Source organism: Bombina bombina, unplaced genomic scaffold (assembly GCF_027579735.1).
Source record: "Bombina bombina isolate aBomBom1 unplaced genomic scaffold, aBomBom1.pri scaffold_2010, whole genome shotgun sequence".
Classification (NCBI taxonomy): domain Eukaryota; kingdom Metazoa; phylum Chordata; class Amphibia; order Anura; family Bombinatoridae; genus Bombina; species Bombina bombina.
This window is the reverse complement of record NW_026511107.1, coordinates 4,593-22,344: the sequence shown is the minus strand read 5'-3', so window position 1 is coordinate 22,344 and position 17,752 is coordinate 4,593. Positions and strand designations below refer to the sequence as shown.

Here is a 17,752-nt window from a genome sequence, read left to right as displayed (position 1 = left end):
CATACACATACATACACACACATACATACGCACACATACATACACACACATACATACGCACACATACATACACATACATACTTACGCACACATACATACACATACATATGCACACATACATACGCACACATACATACACACACATACATATGCACACATACATACACACACATACATATGCACACATACATACACACACATACATATATATGCACACATACATACACACACATACATATGCACACATACATACACACACATACATATGCACACATACATACACACATACATACACACACATATGCACACATACATACACACACATACATATGCACACATACATACACACACATACATATGCACACATACATATGCACACATACATACACACACATACATATGCACACATACATATATATGCACACATACATACACACACATACATACACACACATACATATGCACACATACATACACACACATACATATTTACACCTACATATATATGCACACATACATACACACACATACATATGCATACATACATACACACACATACATATGCACACATACATACACATACATACATACGCACACATACATACACACACATACATATGCACACATACATATGCACACATACATATGCACACATACATACACACACATACATATGCACACATACATACACACACATATGCACACATACATACACACACATACATATGCACACATACATACACATACATACATACATACGCATAATTAATTAAATGCCCTATCCTCCTGGCTTGCTGGAAAACCTTAATAACTGGAGCCATAAAACTGGCTCAACACATAACTATGTACAAATAATAACTGGAGCCATAGAACTGACTCAACAACTTAACTATGTACAACTATAACTCTTAAATAACTTTGTATAAACTGTAATACTTAAATAACCACGCAGACACAGATATATGGGAAAAGACCCGAAGGTCGCATTTATTGTAGAACGTGAGAACCGGCTGGACTCAACGGGGCCAGCTAAAACATGTGGCGGCAATCTAGCTAGGAGTAGGGACCCCCTGCTAGGAGAATGGACCGCGCCCGTGAATGCCCACACAAGCGGAGCTCAGCTGCCGCAGAAGCTTAGGGAGTTCTCGGCATCTTAGAATGGGAGGGACCCCAGGCGCGCGCCTGCAGAGATCACCCTCCCCTGGGCAGCCGTCACTCTACCTCTGATGGCAAACCGGGGCGCGGACCAACCGCCTAACCAGGGTGTAAAGTAACGATCTCCGAACCAGTAGGACCAGGTGTGACTAGACGCGTCTCCATGCCACTACCTGGGGAGTCATAAACTACCGTCCTTGGACTTAAGGAAACAAGCCGCGTAGCTCTCATCCAGCCTCGGACACCTAGCTGAAACACCCTGGTGATGTAGCAGCCTAAAGATTGCCGTGTGAACAAGTGCAGGGAGGGAGGGAGGGACGCTGTGAAGACGAGCTGGAAAAGAGGGTTTGGGCCTTGGGAGCTGACTACTTAAAGGTAAGCTAAACCCCACCCTCACTAATGCAACATTGTTGCAACCTTCACAGCAGCACACTCCTAAGGGCCTTAATTATTATGGTCGTTCTGGGCTATGCTGCCCTCCACTGTCTTAATTAATTAAATGCCCTATCCTCCTGGCTTGCTGGAAAACCTTAATAACTGGAGCCATAAAACTGGCTCAACACATAACTATGTACAAATAATAACTGGAGCCATAGAACTGACTCAACAACTTAACTATGTACAACTATAACTCTTAAATAACTTTGTATAGAACTGTAATACTTAAATAACCACGCAGACACAGATATATGGGAAAAGACCCGAAGGTCGCATTTATTGTAGAACGTGAGAACCGGCTGGACTCAACGGGGCCAGCTAAAACATGTGGCGGCAATCTAGCTAGGAGTAGGGACCCCCTGCTAGGAGAATGGACCGCGCCCGTGAATGCCCACACAAGCGGAGCTCAGCTGCCGCAGAAGCTTAGGGAGTTCTCGGCATCTTAGAATGGGAGGGACCCCAGGCGCGCGCCTGCAGAGATCACCCTCCCCTGGGCAGCCGTCACTCTACCTCTGATGGCAAACCGGGGCGCGGACCAACCGCCTAACCAGGGTGTAAAGTAACGATCTCCGAACCAGTAGGACCAGGTGTGACTAGACGCGTCTCCATGCCACTACCTGGGGAGTCATAAACTACCGTCCTTGGACTTAAGGAAACAAGCCGCGTAGCTCTCATCCAGCCTCGGACACCTAGCTGAAACACCCTGGTGATGTAGCAGCCTAAAGATTGCCGTGTGAACAAGTGCAGGGTGGGTGGGAGGGACGCTGTGAAGACGAGCTGGAAAAGAGGGTTTGGGCCTTGGGAGCTGACTACTTAAAGGTAAGCTAAACCCCACCCTCACTAATGCAACATTGTTGCAACCTTCACAGCAGCACACTCCTAAGGGCCTTAATTATTATGGTCGTTCTGGGCTATGCTGCCCTCCACTGTCTTAATTAATTAAATGCCCTATCCTCCTGGCTTGCTGGAAAACCTTAATAACTGGAGCCATAAAACTGGCTCAACACATAACTATGTACAAATAATAACTGGAGCCATAGAACTGACTCAACAACTTAACTATGTACAACTATAACTCTTAAATAACTTTGTATAAAACTGTAATACTTAAATAACCACGCAGACACAGATATATGGGAAAAGACCCGAAGGTCGCATTTATTGTAGAACGTGAGAACCGGCTGGACTCAACGGGGCCAGCTAAAACATGTGGCGGCAATCTAGCTAGGAGTAGGGACCCCTGCTAGGAGAATGGACCGCGCCCGTGAATGCCCACACAAGCGGAGCTCAGCTGCCGCAGAAGCTTAGGGAGTTCTCGGCATCTTAGAATGGGAGGGACCCCAGGCGCGCGCCTGCAGAGATCACCCTCCCCTGGGCAGCCGTCACTCTACCTCTGATGGCAAACCGGGGCGCGGACCAACCGCCACAAGAGATAGCCCAACAGGCTCACCTCTTGCCGCCACACCTATAGATGATTAAGTATAGCACGCCTCAAATTACAGAGGAACAGGTCAATGCCCCTCTCAGAGAGGTGCACCCCGTCCCTTCTGTAGAGGCACCTCTCAGCCGTTGATATGTTCCCATGTTCCACAACAAACCCACCTGACTGCCCTAAGAAAATCCTCACTTCTCTGTTAATTTTCTTGCGGACCTGAAAAGCCGCGCGATGAGACTGCATATGGCGCCATTCTATTCTGGGGATGATGTTAGACCACCCTATCCTGACTTGGGGAATCCATGCCTGAATCGTGCGCAGATCCGACTGAATAACTGCACTGAGCTGTTTGCATGGTAGGAGCCCCATATCATTTCCACCTGCGTGAATGATAAGTACATGGGGTTTCTCCCACCTGCGCAAAGCCCCCTGCAGCAACCCAGGCAGAGCCTGCCACGTAAGCCCCCTGCGCCCTAACCACCTAACAGTGACTCGGGAAGAGGGGAACCCCAGCTGACGCCCATCAGGTCTCGCGATCGCTCGAAGCTCCGCCCAGTGGATGTACGAATGCCCCGTAATCCATACTCTCAGTGGACCGCTCCTTGGTCCTAAGAAAAGAAACAGAGGTTATCCCTTGCATCTGCAAAACATAATCATTTCTAAACAGTCAAAGGCCTAACGTATAAAAGATACCTTTGCGACCTCCATCTCCCCAGAGCTCTAATATGGTCAGCCGACCATCCTAAACTAGCGGCAGTGGTGGCCGCGCCCACCCTAAAGGAATGGGGAGCAATCACCCTGGGATCAAGACCTGCCTTTGATGCTGCCCAGGCCAACACCTTCCTAAACTGGAATCTAGTCAACGGGGAACCGTCCTCGTGAACTAGAAATTGCGAGAAACCCTCAGGACGCACGTCCATATAGGCTTTAACCAGTCTGACCGGGCAGCAAACAGCTTCAACATGGGATGGCAAAGCCAACCAGGCACCTCTCCCTTCCTGGTCAGTTTTGGATCTGGGAAGAAAGACCAAGATAGACGACCCGTCGTCTCTAACATGAGGCAGCAAAAGGCCGCCCGTCTTATTCTTAGAGGGCGGGACAATTTCCCCTACCCTAAGAGCCCCGTGAAAAGCCAACCCAAAGGCGGCTGAGAATAGGGCAGTTTCATAGGCGGATGAACAGACCGCCGGCAAAACTTGGCACAACGTTACCAGACGCTCCATGGTAACTGGTTCCCTGAAATCCCTGACCCTGGGGGCCATACGCCCCCAGCCCCGAAGTACCTGCCTAACCAGGAAGGTCTTCGAGGCGTCAACAAGCCCATACAACTTGCAGAAAAAGGACACTGCCGCCAGGCGTGAACCCATCGCAGTCTTCGAAACACCATTACCTTTAAGTTCGGTAATCCATTCAAGCAAGCCCCACTGGTCCCCGTCACAGGAGGGACGACACCTGAAGTCACAAAAGGCGATCCACTCCGTCCAGTATTTCACATACGTAGCCCAGGTAGACGGAGCGAGGGAAGCCCGCACCATCGCAATCAAGGGGCCCCATCCAGCGCCACCTGCCATAAGTAAGTGGGACAGGACAATCCGTTAGTGTCCGCATCGGGCACCAAAGCATAAAATGCTTCCCATTGAAAACGGGAGAGCGCATCAGCAATTCTATTCTGGACGCCCGGGACATGCTTAGCACGGAACACAATATTCAGGTGCAGACACCTCAGCACCAACAGTCTCAAATACCGCACAACCGGAGGGGAACTAGATGATAATCTGTTAACAGCATAAACAACGCTCATGTTATCTGTCCAGAAAACCACCTCACGGTCGCGAAGCTGATTGCCCCAAATGTCAAGAGCAACCAGTATGGGAAACAGTTCGAGAAGGCATAGGTTCCTGACCAAGCCTCTCTCTATCCACGCGGCGGGCCATGGGCCCGCGCTCCATTGCCCGGCCAAGAAAGCCCCGTACCCGTGGGACCCAGCCGCATCAGTGAACAACTGGATCGCTGCGTTAGAAGGAACAACCTCCCGCCACAGACAGATCCCGTTAAAGTGGAGAAGAAAATCTTCCCAGACCTTAAGATCTTCCACCATCTCAGCAGACACCCGGAACCTCCGGGTCTGCGATCTTTTTCCGCACAGCTGCCTCTCGAGCCTGCGAAGGAATATTCTTCCCATGGGAATGATCCTGCCGGCAAAGTTCAGCAAACCCAATAGGATTTGAAGATCCTTCACGGAGCTATACAGCTCTGCTCTCATAGCGCGTACTGACTCCAACATGCGCTGAACTTTTTCATGTGGCAGACGGCACTGCTCTGCCACCGAATCAACTTCAATGCCCAAAAAAGTAAGGCACGTGCAAGGACCCTGGGACTTGTCTTCCGCCAGAGGAACTCCCATTCTATCCATTAGAAACCTAGTGACTTTCATCAGGAAAGCACACTCAGATGATCCTGCCCGCCCAACCAGCAGAAAATCATCCAAATAGTGTGCCAGGCCGTCGAATCCGGCCACCTCCGCAATGGCCCAGTGCAAGAAGCAGCTGAAAGCCTCGAAGTAGGCACACGAAATTGAGCACCCCATGGGCAAGCATTTGTCCACGTAGTACTGCCCCTCAAAATAGCACCCCATAAGCCTAAAAGAGGAGGGGTGAATGGGCAGGAGCCGAAAGGCGGACTCTATATCCAGTTTAGCCATCAGAGCCCCGGCCCCTGCCCTGCGAACTAGCCCCAATGCCTCATCAAATGATTGGTAAGAAACTGAGCTCAGTTCAGGGGGGATGGCGTCATTCACCGAACGACCCTTCGGGAAGGACAGATGTTGGATGAGCCGAAATTTACCCGGCTCCTTTTTTGGAACCACCCCCAAGGGTGATACCACCAGCCCTGGCAGGGGAATATCTTCAAATGGGCCTGCCATACGACCCAACCCAATCTCTTTGTTCAGTTTATCCCGCAAAACCCCGGGAAACTGATACGCGGATTTCAGGTTCCTGCGTGACAAGGAACCCTCCACGTGCGATCCGACTGGGATAACAAATCCCGACCGCAGACCGCCCTAAGCAGCAAGGCGGCCTCCTCGAATGGGTATAGCAGCAGCCACTTCTCAATTACGGCCACCTTCAGAGGTGTGGCCGCCCTTTCCAACAGTGAAAGGTTTTGAGCCAGCTGCTGGTCTCTCTTGGGGACGACCCGCGTCCTGGGTTCTGGTACACTCGGACCCCGAGTGGCCGCCACCACAGGTTCTGCACGCGTGCCGAAATGCGCATGCCGCTCCCCTGGTACATGATTTGTCCTGGAAGCGCCAGCACACCCCTGTGGCCCGCCGTCGAGAGCGCTGCGAGGCCTTAACGCCCCCTGATGCTCCGACTACTGCAGCAGGCGCCGCCTGTTTTTCAGGACCCAATTGCGCCCACAGACGCGAATCAACGTCACCGAAAGTAAGAAGAGGGTTCCCAACCATCTTCCTACGGAAAGCAGCGTCGTAATCCCGCCAAGCTCCATCCCTGTACTTCTCGTACACTGTTTCAATGGAATCCTGATATTTCAGGATGTTTAAGGCTTGATCGGGAAATTTAGAGATATAACAGGACGCATAAACCCTAAAGCACTTGCGCCATTCCTCATAGGAATCAGGGCGTTTAAATTTTTTCGGGCCCGTGCCATCATCCGCCATTTCTTTCTGGCGATAAGCTTCCGCAGAAAGCTCAAACATGTGCGCGTACCTCCCACCCTGAATGCGCCGCACCATCTTAGATTTGAGATGCTCATGAAGGCTAAACGCAGGCCATGTGTCAGTGTCCCCATGTATAGCTGCCCTGCGCCTGTTCCCCATAAGTGGGCTAACTAAGTCTGTTGACGCAGGAGGTGTCAACATAGGAACAGTGGGCTCCATGCGGGATGAACCAGGGGGGAGGGGAAGACCCATAGCCTTCCTTTCTTCCACTAACCATTTCACCATCCTATACATTTTTTTTTGCCCTTTCGCTTCCAACCCCAGGGATCTATCACTCTCTGAACCTGAATCATCCGAGGATGAACTTAAAACACTACGTTCAAAAGTAATAGCGCGCTTACCAGCTCCCAAGAGGCGTTGCACCGGGACAGGACCAGAAGAGGTGGATGGCTGTTCCTGAGACTGTGGCTCCCTTTCCACGGCACTGGGGGTGGACTGGAGTGGCTGTAATGCAGTTCTGGGTTCCATAATGATCTGTGGAGACAAATGTGAAAGAGGAGTACCCAGGGAAGGGGACGAAGGCCCACCAACCACATTACCCCGGGACCCTAGGGGACTGGGGCTCCTGTGATCACTGCCACACTCTTCAATACCATCATCAACCATATCAGCCATACGCACATTCATCACTGCATTAGCAAACTGTACTTGTCTATTCTGTTCATTCGCAGCCTGCGTGCCCTGACAAAGACTGGGCGTGATAACTGGGCCTTTCTTTGCTGAAGCCCTAGTGACAACACCTGGCGGAGTCCCGCTGAGGGCCACACCCGCGGGCGCCGCCCGCGCACCCTGTCGGGTGTTACGTTTGCTGCGTGACGCAGTACTACGTCGTCTGCTAGGCCGCGATGTATTCGCGGGCCTACGCTTGCCCCCAGGCTGCGTGATTGCGGCCTGAGGCCCTGCGACTTGTTGCGCAGTAGGCATATTCCCCGTCAGGCCTGCGGCCTGCTCATTAATGCCTGTTTCCCTAATCTGGGCCCTTCTGGGCGAACGTGCCCTTGTTCCTTGCCCCTCAGAAACCACTTGCCCCTCAGACACACTAGTTGCCCCCATCGGAGCACCGTCAAGTGCTAACATACCCCCGGTCAGGCTTGCGGCCTGCTCATGAGATCCCTCATGCAACCTTCTACCCCTTTCAATGGCCGCCAAATCAGTGTCCCTTCGCGGGCGCTGAGTAATTGAGCCTCGCTGCGCACCCCCCGCGGGCGTCGCCCCCCCCCGGGGTACCCTCTCTTACCTGCGTACCCCGGCGGAGAAGACGATGCTGCCCGCTTGCCTCTTGTGTCCGGAATGGCGTTTCCGGACGTGACGTCACCGGAAGTGACGTCACCGGAAACGGCCAAACCGGAAGAGACGGGCTCTGAAGAGGCCATGGAGGACCGCGTGGACGCCGGCGCGCAAACTGAAGCCGAGAGGCCTCCCTGGGATGCCGGCCCCCCGCCGGAAAGCACCGCTGCCAAGGATTGGAGCAGCGCTACCGCCGTGGAGACCGCCTCCCCGGTAAGAACGACCGGAGCAGATACGGCCTCCCCCCCGTCCAGAACAGGGCCCTGTTCCCCTAACATAACCTCCTCTGCTATTTGGGGACCCACCTCTACTGAAAGGGGGATTAAAGGAGGGGAGGGAGAGACAACTCTAACTTCGGGATACAGGCTAGGCCCCGGGGACGACTCACCGTGCGAGGGGGGGAAGGCTGCACCACATCTTCTCCAGAGTCAAACTCATCGATCATCAGCTCATCTAATTCCGACATCTTCTTCCACAGGACTCCTGACAGATGATCCTGACGCTGTGAAGACGAGCTGGAAAAGAGGGTTTGGGCCTTGGGAGCTGACTACTTAAAGGTAAGCTAAACCCCACCCTCACTAATGCAACATTGTTGCAACCTTCACAGCAGCACACTCCTAAGGGCCTTAATTATTATGGTCGTTCTGGGCTATGCTGCCCTCCACTGTCTCACATACATACACATACATACATACGCACACATACATACACACACATACATATGCACACATACATATGCACACATACATACACACACATACATATGCACACATACATACACATACATACATACGCACACATACATACACACACATACATATGCACACATACATATGCACACATACATACACACACATACATATGCACACATACATACACACACATACATATGCACACATACATACACACACATACATATGCACACATACACACATACATATGCACACATACATACACACACATACACACACATACATATGCACACATACATACACACACATACATATGCACACATACATACACACACGTACATATATATGCACACATACATACACACACATACATATGCACACATACATACACACACATACATATGCACACATACATACACATACATACATACGCACACATACATACACACACATACATATGCACACATACACACACACACATACATATGCACACATAATTACACACACATACATATGCACACATACATATATATGCACACATACATACACACACATACATATGCACACATACATATATATGCACACATACATACACACACATACATATGCACACATACATACATACATATGCACACATACATATATATGCACACATACATACGCACACATTCATACACCCACATACATACATATGCACACATACATACACACACATTCATACACCCACATACATACATATGCACACATACATACACACACATACATATGCACACATACATATATATGCACACATACATACGCACACATTCATACACCCACATACATACATATGCACACATACATACAAACACATACATACATGTGCACACATACATACATACATGTGCACACATACATACACACATACATACACACACATACATATGCACACATACATACATGTGCACACATACATACACACATACATATGCACACATACATACACACACATACATATGCACACATACATACATGCGCACACATACATTAGCACACATACATACGCACACATTCATACATATGCACACATACATACACACACATACATATGCACACATACATACATGTGCACACATACATACACACACATACATATGCACACATACATACACACACATACATGTGCACACATACATACACACACATACATACACACACACATACATATGCACACATACATACATGTGCACACATACATTAGCACACATACATACGCACACATTCATACACCCACACACATACATATGCACACATACATACATATGCACACATACATACATGTGCACACATACATACACACACATACATATGCACACATACATTAGCACACATACATACATATGCACACATACATACACACATACATATACACACATACATACATGTGCACACATACATACACACACATACATATGCACACATACATACATGTGCACACATACATACACACACATACATATGCACACATACATACATGTGCACACATACATACACACATACATATGCACACATACATACATGTGCACACATACATACACACACATACATATGCACACATACATACATATGCACACATACATACGCACACATACATACGCACACATACATATGCATGCATACATACATGTGCACAAATACATTAGCACACATACATACACACACATTCATACACCCACATACATACATATGCACACATACATACGCACACATTCATACACCCACATACATACATGTGCACACATACATTAGCACACATACATACATATGCACACATACGCACACATTCATACACCCACATACATACATATGCACTCATACATACACACACATACATATGCACACATACATACATGTGCATACATACATACATGTGCACACATACATACACACATACATATGCATGCATACATACATATGCACACATACATACGCACACATACATATGCACACATACATACGCACACATTCATACACCCACATACATACATGTGCACACATACATACACACACATACATATGCACGCATACATACATATGCACACACACATACATATGCACACATACATACGCACAGATACATACGCACACATACATATGCACGCATACATACATGTGCACAAATACATTAGCATACATACATACACACACATTCATGCACCCACATACATACATATGCACACATACATACGCACACATACATACGCACACATATACACACGTACACAAAAGCCACCGCTACCCCCGTGGTGGGAGTACTGCACTGCACACAATATTATTAAACTAAATACAGGCTGAACTGACCATGGGACACACTTAATAGACAGGGACAGGAAGCCAAAAACTGGAAGTGTCCCAGGGAAAACAGAACAGTTGGCAACTTGTTCAACCATTCATTTGTAATACCAGATTTTGTCTTATTATAAGCATGGGCTTGCAATATTGATAGCGCACCCTGTTGGTTATGATTCATATATATACATCTAAATTAAAGGGAGATACAGCAATTCCTATATTTCCGGTTGTAAATATAAGCTAGAAAGTGTGAACTTGAGAACCTTATAATGGGGCCTATATTTAAAATGTTGTGCGGATCAGGTCCGCAAAACATCGCTGAATGCGGAGAGTAATACGCTCTCCGTATTCAGCATTGCACCAGCAGCTCACAAGAGCTGCTGGTGCAACGCTGCCCCCTGCAGACTCGCAGCCAATGGGTCGCCAGCAGGGGGTGTCAATCAACCCGATCGTACTCGAGACAGGGCGGACAGGGTTATGGAGCAGCTGCTCCATAACTTGTGTTTCTGGCGAGTCTGAAGACTCGCCAGAAACACGGGCCCACAAGCTCCGTTCAGAGCTTGATAGATAGGCCCCAATGTGTTTACAATGGGAACGTATTTCCCCACAGTGTATAAAACCCAATATTTAGTACATTTTGTTTAAAATTGTAAATGTATATTCATTAAAAAGAACTTGATGGAAACAAATAGTTTTATGCATTGTGTATTTATCTGCATTATTCACTGGACACTTACTGTGCACACAGCTGCCTGAAGCATAGCATCAAATCCCCCCTCTGGTGAATCCAGATTGCCAGAGATATTTTCTGCACTGACGCTCATTTGGAACAGGGTGAGATTTGACGTTAAGGGCAGAACGTGGCGGTAGCTGAAAGCTGGTTGGCAGCGCTCCGTCCGAGATGGGCAAGGATTTTTAAGCTGGGTTCTCCCTGTACTTACGTAGGGCAGCACCGTCTTATCCACAAATGAACCAAAACCTTTAAAGTATAATATTTGTTTAAATCTAATACTCAATTTCAGTTCTTTAATCTAATATACTAAATGCTATTTTTAGCATCTTTAAAGGGTCATTCTAATGAAAAAAATATGTCTTATTTGTTAGAGCATGCAGTTTAACATTAGAAATGCAAAGGGGTTAAACAAATTGCTAAAGTACCGCTCAGGAGCATTTTGGTCTCTAGTGGAAACTGCCCCTGACCCAATCAGCAGGAGGAGCAGTAATGCCGCTAGGTCGTACAACTACCACTGCTGATTGGCTCAGTGGCAGTTTCCGCTTTGCACTGAACTTGTAGAGTTGCTAGTGTTAAAATTACATTCTCTAACAAATTAGGGTATGTCATTTTTGTTTTTACTAGAATGTCCCTTTAAACATTCAGGGTACTGTACCATTCTTAGTATTAATGATTTTTAGTGTAGTGATATTATTTGGAATATATTTGTAACCAACACACATACATCTGACTACTCAAAGGGACAGTATACTGTAAAATTGGTTTGCATTTAATGTGTGTTCCAATGACCTGTTATACCAGCTTTAGAGTATAAAATGTATGGGAAATTGCTCCTTTAGTTCATTTTTTCTATGAAATAAATGTTTTTGTTAATTAAAACCACAACCCAATTAAATGGACTGAGCTTCAAGGGAGAGCAGATCTCATTAGCTTATCTCTCCATTATTTATACAAAATCTTACTTATCTCAATATATGAATAATATCAGCTCACAAAACTTGACTCAGGGCTGGCACGGAGAGAAATCAGGTAAAATCTGTGTAGGTTTTTAGCATTATATTGTAATGTAGGTGTCTCTCCTAGGCATTCAGAAACCTGTGTAGCAAGATAAACAGCTCTCAAACTAAAAGTTTTATTACTAAAATTCTTTGAGGGACCTTACAGTACTGATTAAACTTTTAGACAATCTCTCGAGGTAGAGAGCTTTAGTCAGGATGATCATAAATGTACACGTAAGTGCACTTACTCAGAGGAGATCCTAATGCTTCTGCAGAGTTCTCGTTCTGTACAGTAGTTTATTTCACTAATGCCAGATCTCATTACCTGCAGAAAGTTTGTGATGTGTGGTATTGTTTTCTGACTCTATTAAATGGTACAGTTTGCCCTTCTGCCAGGTTGGCTGTAGTTGTAAAGGTTTGTACAGTTTTCTTGGTATCTCAGGTCTTACCTATGCGCACAGATTTTGTAACATTCTGCAGTGCCTTCTGAATATCATTGCCCAACTTCTTCACATTCTCCAAATCATCCTTCATGGAGTATGACAGGTCCATCAAATAATACAAGTCAATCGGATACCCCTCTGCCCGCTTGAACTTCACGTGGAACTTTGTCTCTTGCCCTAAAAACGACAAACCACAAAGTATCAGTGTTACAGGATAAAATGAGTCATTTTCCCTTCTCTAGTTGTTCCCAATCAAGTAATTTCACTATATCTCTCACTCATTTCTCCATTCTTTAATGGGACATTAAACATTTTGAGACTGTAGTAGAATAGAATGCGAGCTCAATCTGATTGGCTGATTGGATCAGCCAATCGGATTGAACTTGATTCTGATTGGCTGATTCCATCAGCCAATCAGAAAATTCCTACCTTAATTCCGATTGGCTGATAGAATCCTATCAGCCAATCGGAATTCGAGGGACGCCATCTTGGATGACGTCCCTTAAAGGAACCGTCATTCGTCGGGAGACAACGGAAGAAGAGGATGGATCCGCGTCGCCTGCTTCAAGATGGACCCGCTCCGCACCGGATGGAAGAAGATTGAAGATGCCGCTTGGAGAAGATGTTTGCCGGTCCGGATGTCCTCTTCTTGCCGGATAGGAGGAAGACTTTGGAGCCTCTTCTGGACCTCTTCAGCACCGGATGATGGATCGCCAACCCCCGCTTGGGTTGGATGAAGATGTTGGAGCCAGGACGGATCGGTGAACCTGGTATGGTGAAGACAAGGTAGGAAGATCTTCAGGGGCTTAGTGTTAGGTTTATTTAAGGGGGGTTTGGGTTAGATTAGGGGTATGTGGGTGGTGGGTTGTAATGTTGGGGGGGGGTATGGTATGTTTTTTTTTACAGGCAAAAGAGCTGAAATCCTTGGGGCATGGCCCGCAAAGGGCCCTGTTCAGGGCTGGTAAGGTAAAAGAGCTTGTAACTTTTTTAATTTAGAATAGGGTAGGGCATTTTTTATTTTGGGGGGCTTTGTTATTTTATTAGGGGGCTTAGAGTAGGTGTAATTAGTTTAAAATTGTTGTAAGATTTTTCTTATGTTTGTAAATATTTTATTATTTTTTGTAACTTAGTTCTTTTTTATTTTTTGTACTTTAGCTAGTTTATTTAATTGTATTTATTTGTAGCAATTGTGTTTAATTAATTTATTGATAGTGTAGTGTTAGGTTAATTGTAGGTAATTGTAGGTAGTTTATTTAATTATTTTATTGATAGGGTAGTGTTAGGTTTAATTATATCTTAGGTTAGGATTTATTTTACAGGTAAATTTGTTATTATTTTAACTAGGTAACTATTAAATAGTTCTTAACTATTTAATAGCTATTGTACCTGGTTAAAATAATTACAAAGTTGCCTGTAAAATAAATATTAATCCTAAAATAGCTATAATATAATTATAATTTATATTGTAGCTATATTAGGATTTATTTTACAGGTAAGTATTTAGCTTTAAATAGGAATAAGTTATTTAATAAGAGTTAATTTATTTCGTTAGATGTAAATTATATTTAAATTAGGGGGGTGTTAGTATTAGGGTTAGACTTAGCTTTAGGGGTTAATACATTTATTATAGTAGAGGTGAGGTCCGCTCGGCAGATTAGGGGTTAATAATTGAAGGTAGGTGTCGGCGATGTTAGGGAGGGCAGATTAGGGGTTAATACTATTTATGATAGGGTTAGTGAGGCGGATTAGGGGTTAATAACTTTATTATAGTAGCGCTCAGGTCCGCTCGGCAGATTAGGGGTTAATAAGTGTAGGCAGGTGTCGGCGACGTTGAGGGGGGCAGATTAGGGGTTAATAAATATAATATAGGGGTCGGCGATGTTAGGGCAGCAGATTAGGGGTACATAGGGATAACGTAGGTTGCAGCGGTTTACGGAGCGGCAAATTAGGGGTTAAAAAAAATATGCAGGGGTCAGCGATAGCGGGGGCGGCAGATTAGGGGTTAGTAAGTGTAAGGTTAGGGGTGTTTAGACTCGGGGTACATGTTAGGGTGTTAGGTGCAGACGTAGGAAGTGTTTCCCCATAGGAAACAATGGGGCTGCGTTAGGAGCTGAACGCTGCTTTTTTGCAGGTGTTAGGTTTTTTTCAGCTCAAACAGCCCCATTGTTTCCTATGGGAGAATCGTGCACGAGCACGTTTTTGAGGCCGGCCGCGTCCGTAAGCAACTCTGGTATCGAGAGTTGCATTTGCGGTAAAAATGCTCTACGCTCCTTTTTTGGAGCCTAACGCAGCATTTGATTAAACTCTCGATACCAGAGTTAAATTTATGGTGCGGCCAGAAAAAAGCCCGCGGAGCGTTAACAGCCCTTTTACCGCAGAACTCCAAATCTAGGCCTAAGATTTTACACAAATTTGTTTCAAACAACTTTGATAATTAAAAACATTATATACATATTATCAGGCTAATATTTACCTCGAGCAAATCATTCAATCTAGAATTCATTTTCCGTTTGCTGTTCCTACAATAGATGGCTCCATAAGAGGAATTGTCTAGAACTTGCATTGGCTGAATCACTAGGGCATATTGGACTAAATTCAGTACATAAAGAACAATAATCATTAGACCTTGCTTGTCTTAAATAAAAAGTACTAAATAATGATAATTATTAGTAGGGCCATCCTATATAACCTGCACCCTTTAATGATTGCTCTAAGTTGGCTGCACCTGGTAAGACTTAAAATCAGAAGTGGACTGGGTCAGGGGACAAGGTGACAATTGCCTCCAAGGCCACCATTAATGATGAATTATTAAATAAATATATTTAAATTATTTAAAAGTAAATGAGCTGGAGGGCACTCTGATTATTTACTATGAACAGGCAGTGCGACCTCTGCTTCAATGTACAGCCAGACGGACCATGTGTGGATGTTTAAAAAGACCTAAAGCCTCAGTACAGTGTGATTACTAAAGAACATAGGAAATAAACATAAACTTTAGTGTCCCTTTAAGAAGTTGCAGAAAAATACCATTATTACAAATAGCAGATAGTATGTTGAGAGACTATTGTTATTGCTGGGCACACAGACTAGATGCTTTGTATCAAAACAATTATCTGAGGTTGCCATGTTCCTTGTTCAGAGGAGGACTGTCTGGTGTTTCCAGGCTGGACTGACCTTGCTAGGAGGGATCAGACTGATATAGTTCCGGTAAGTGCTCCTCTGTGAAAAGCACAATAGTGCTTAATGAGGCTGCTCCTAGGCGGTAACTTGCCATAGAACAAGCTACTGAGCTGCTATTCGCTCCTCTCTCTGTATGCATTTGTATCACTGTTTATCTCAGATGTTTGTTTGTTTTTACCACTTCTAGGCATACAGCAGGACTCATTTCTTTGGGAAATAAACTGATATAAATGGGCATCCTTCTTCCAGAGCAATGTTTGTCACCCTAACAAAATGTAATTTAGAATTATTACTTCTGATACTTTATGTTGCTGTGAGTATCTTGTTTATTAGTTTGCACTTTGGACTTGTTATGCCCAGATAACATCACCCACAATTTTGAAAAGAAGAAGAAAAAGAAAGGTTAAGGAGAAGAAATCAAAGAAGAAAGATAAATAGAAGGTGTTGAAAATAAGGAGTATAAAGAGTATAAAATTAGTAAAAGAAAAAAGAGAAGAACCATCTAATTGAATATTCTAAATTCTTCAGCCTCTTCCAGTCAGCAGAAATAGATCATCTTCTTGATTCTTGACACATCTTTGTTCTTCTAGAAGTTCCTTCCTACATATAAATTGTTAGCCTATCCTGATTGGTTTCTTTACTGTCAAAACTAAATAAACCCCTCTTTTAATTGGTTAATGACATAACAGAGTGATTCCTTAGATTCTAGTATAATTACTGTTACACATGATATAGGCAAGGCACTCACCAGGACGCAGTTTCAGGTGTACTCGCTGGGGAGTTAGCTGGATGACTGTCTCTTCCTCTGCACTGTCGCTTAATGGTTTGTTTTTTAAAATTCTTACAGATCCTTTGGGGTTTATCACATATTCATCATCACATCCACGCTTTTTTAGTTCCGAGTAAGGTGCACATCGAGATCCTTCGGACTCCCCGCCATGTGTAAAGTTCTGTAAAGTACAGAGAAAGAGACACATTTCATGTAGGGGTCTTCCAAACCCGACCATTGCACGCTTACTTTTCCAGATCTTAAACAAGAGCCATGCTAGCATAGCGCCGTACAGCTAGCATGGCTATTGGCTAAGAGGTGGAAACGTCACCTCATTGAAAAAAATAGAGCTTTGCCATGGGTGTCATTAGTTTAGCGAGGAGGCCGCAGCAAAGAAAGAGGTACGTTTCACATACCTTTTTAAAAAGTCATCACTGAAGGTCCCATTTATTTCTAGTGCTGGTAAATCCTAGCATTTTTTTTTTTTTTGAAACACTGGGATTTACCATCAATTTATAAATGGTTTTAAGTTTACTTTTTTACTCATCATAA

At 45.2% G+C, this 17,752-nt stretch overlaps 1 protein-coding gene across 1 annotated transcript in view; it reads right to left on the bottom strand.

Annotated features, from left to right (window-relative positions):
* LOC128643608 (integrin beta-7-like) overlaps window positions 1-17,438 on the bottom strand; it is a 36,916-nt gene extending 19,478 nt beyond the window's left edge. The window contains exons 1-3 of the mRNA XM_053696451.1: window positions 17,180-17,438; window positions 13,258-13,428; window positions 11,815-12,056 (exon numbers count right to left, since the gene is read on the bottom strand). Of these exons, the coding sequence (XP_053552426.1) occupies window positions 11,815-12,056; window positions 13,258-13,428; window positions 17,180-17,438 (672 nt within the window). The remainder of the gene's footprint in view (window positions 1-11,814; window positions 12,057-13,257; window positions 13,429-17,179) is intronic.
* Window positions 17,439-17,752: the final 314 nt, after the last annotated feature.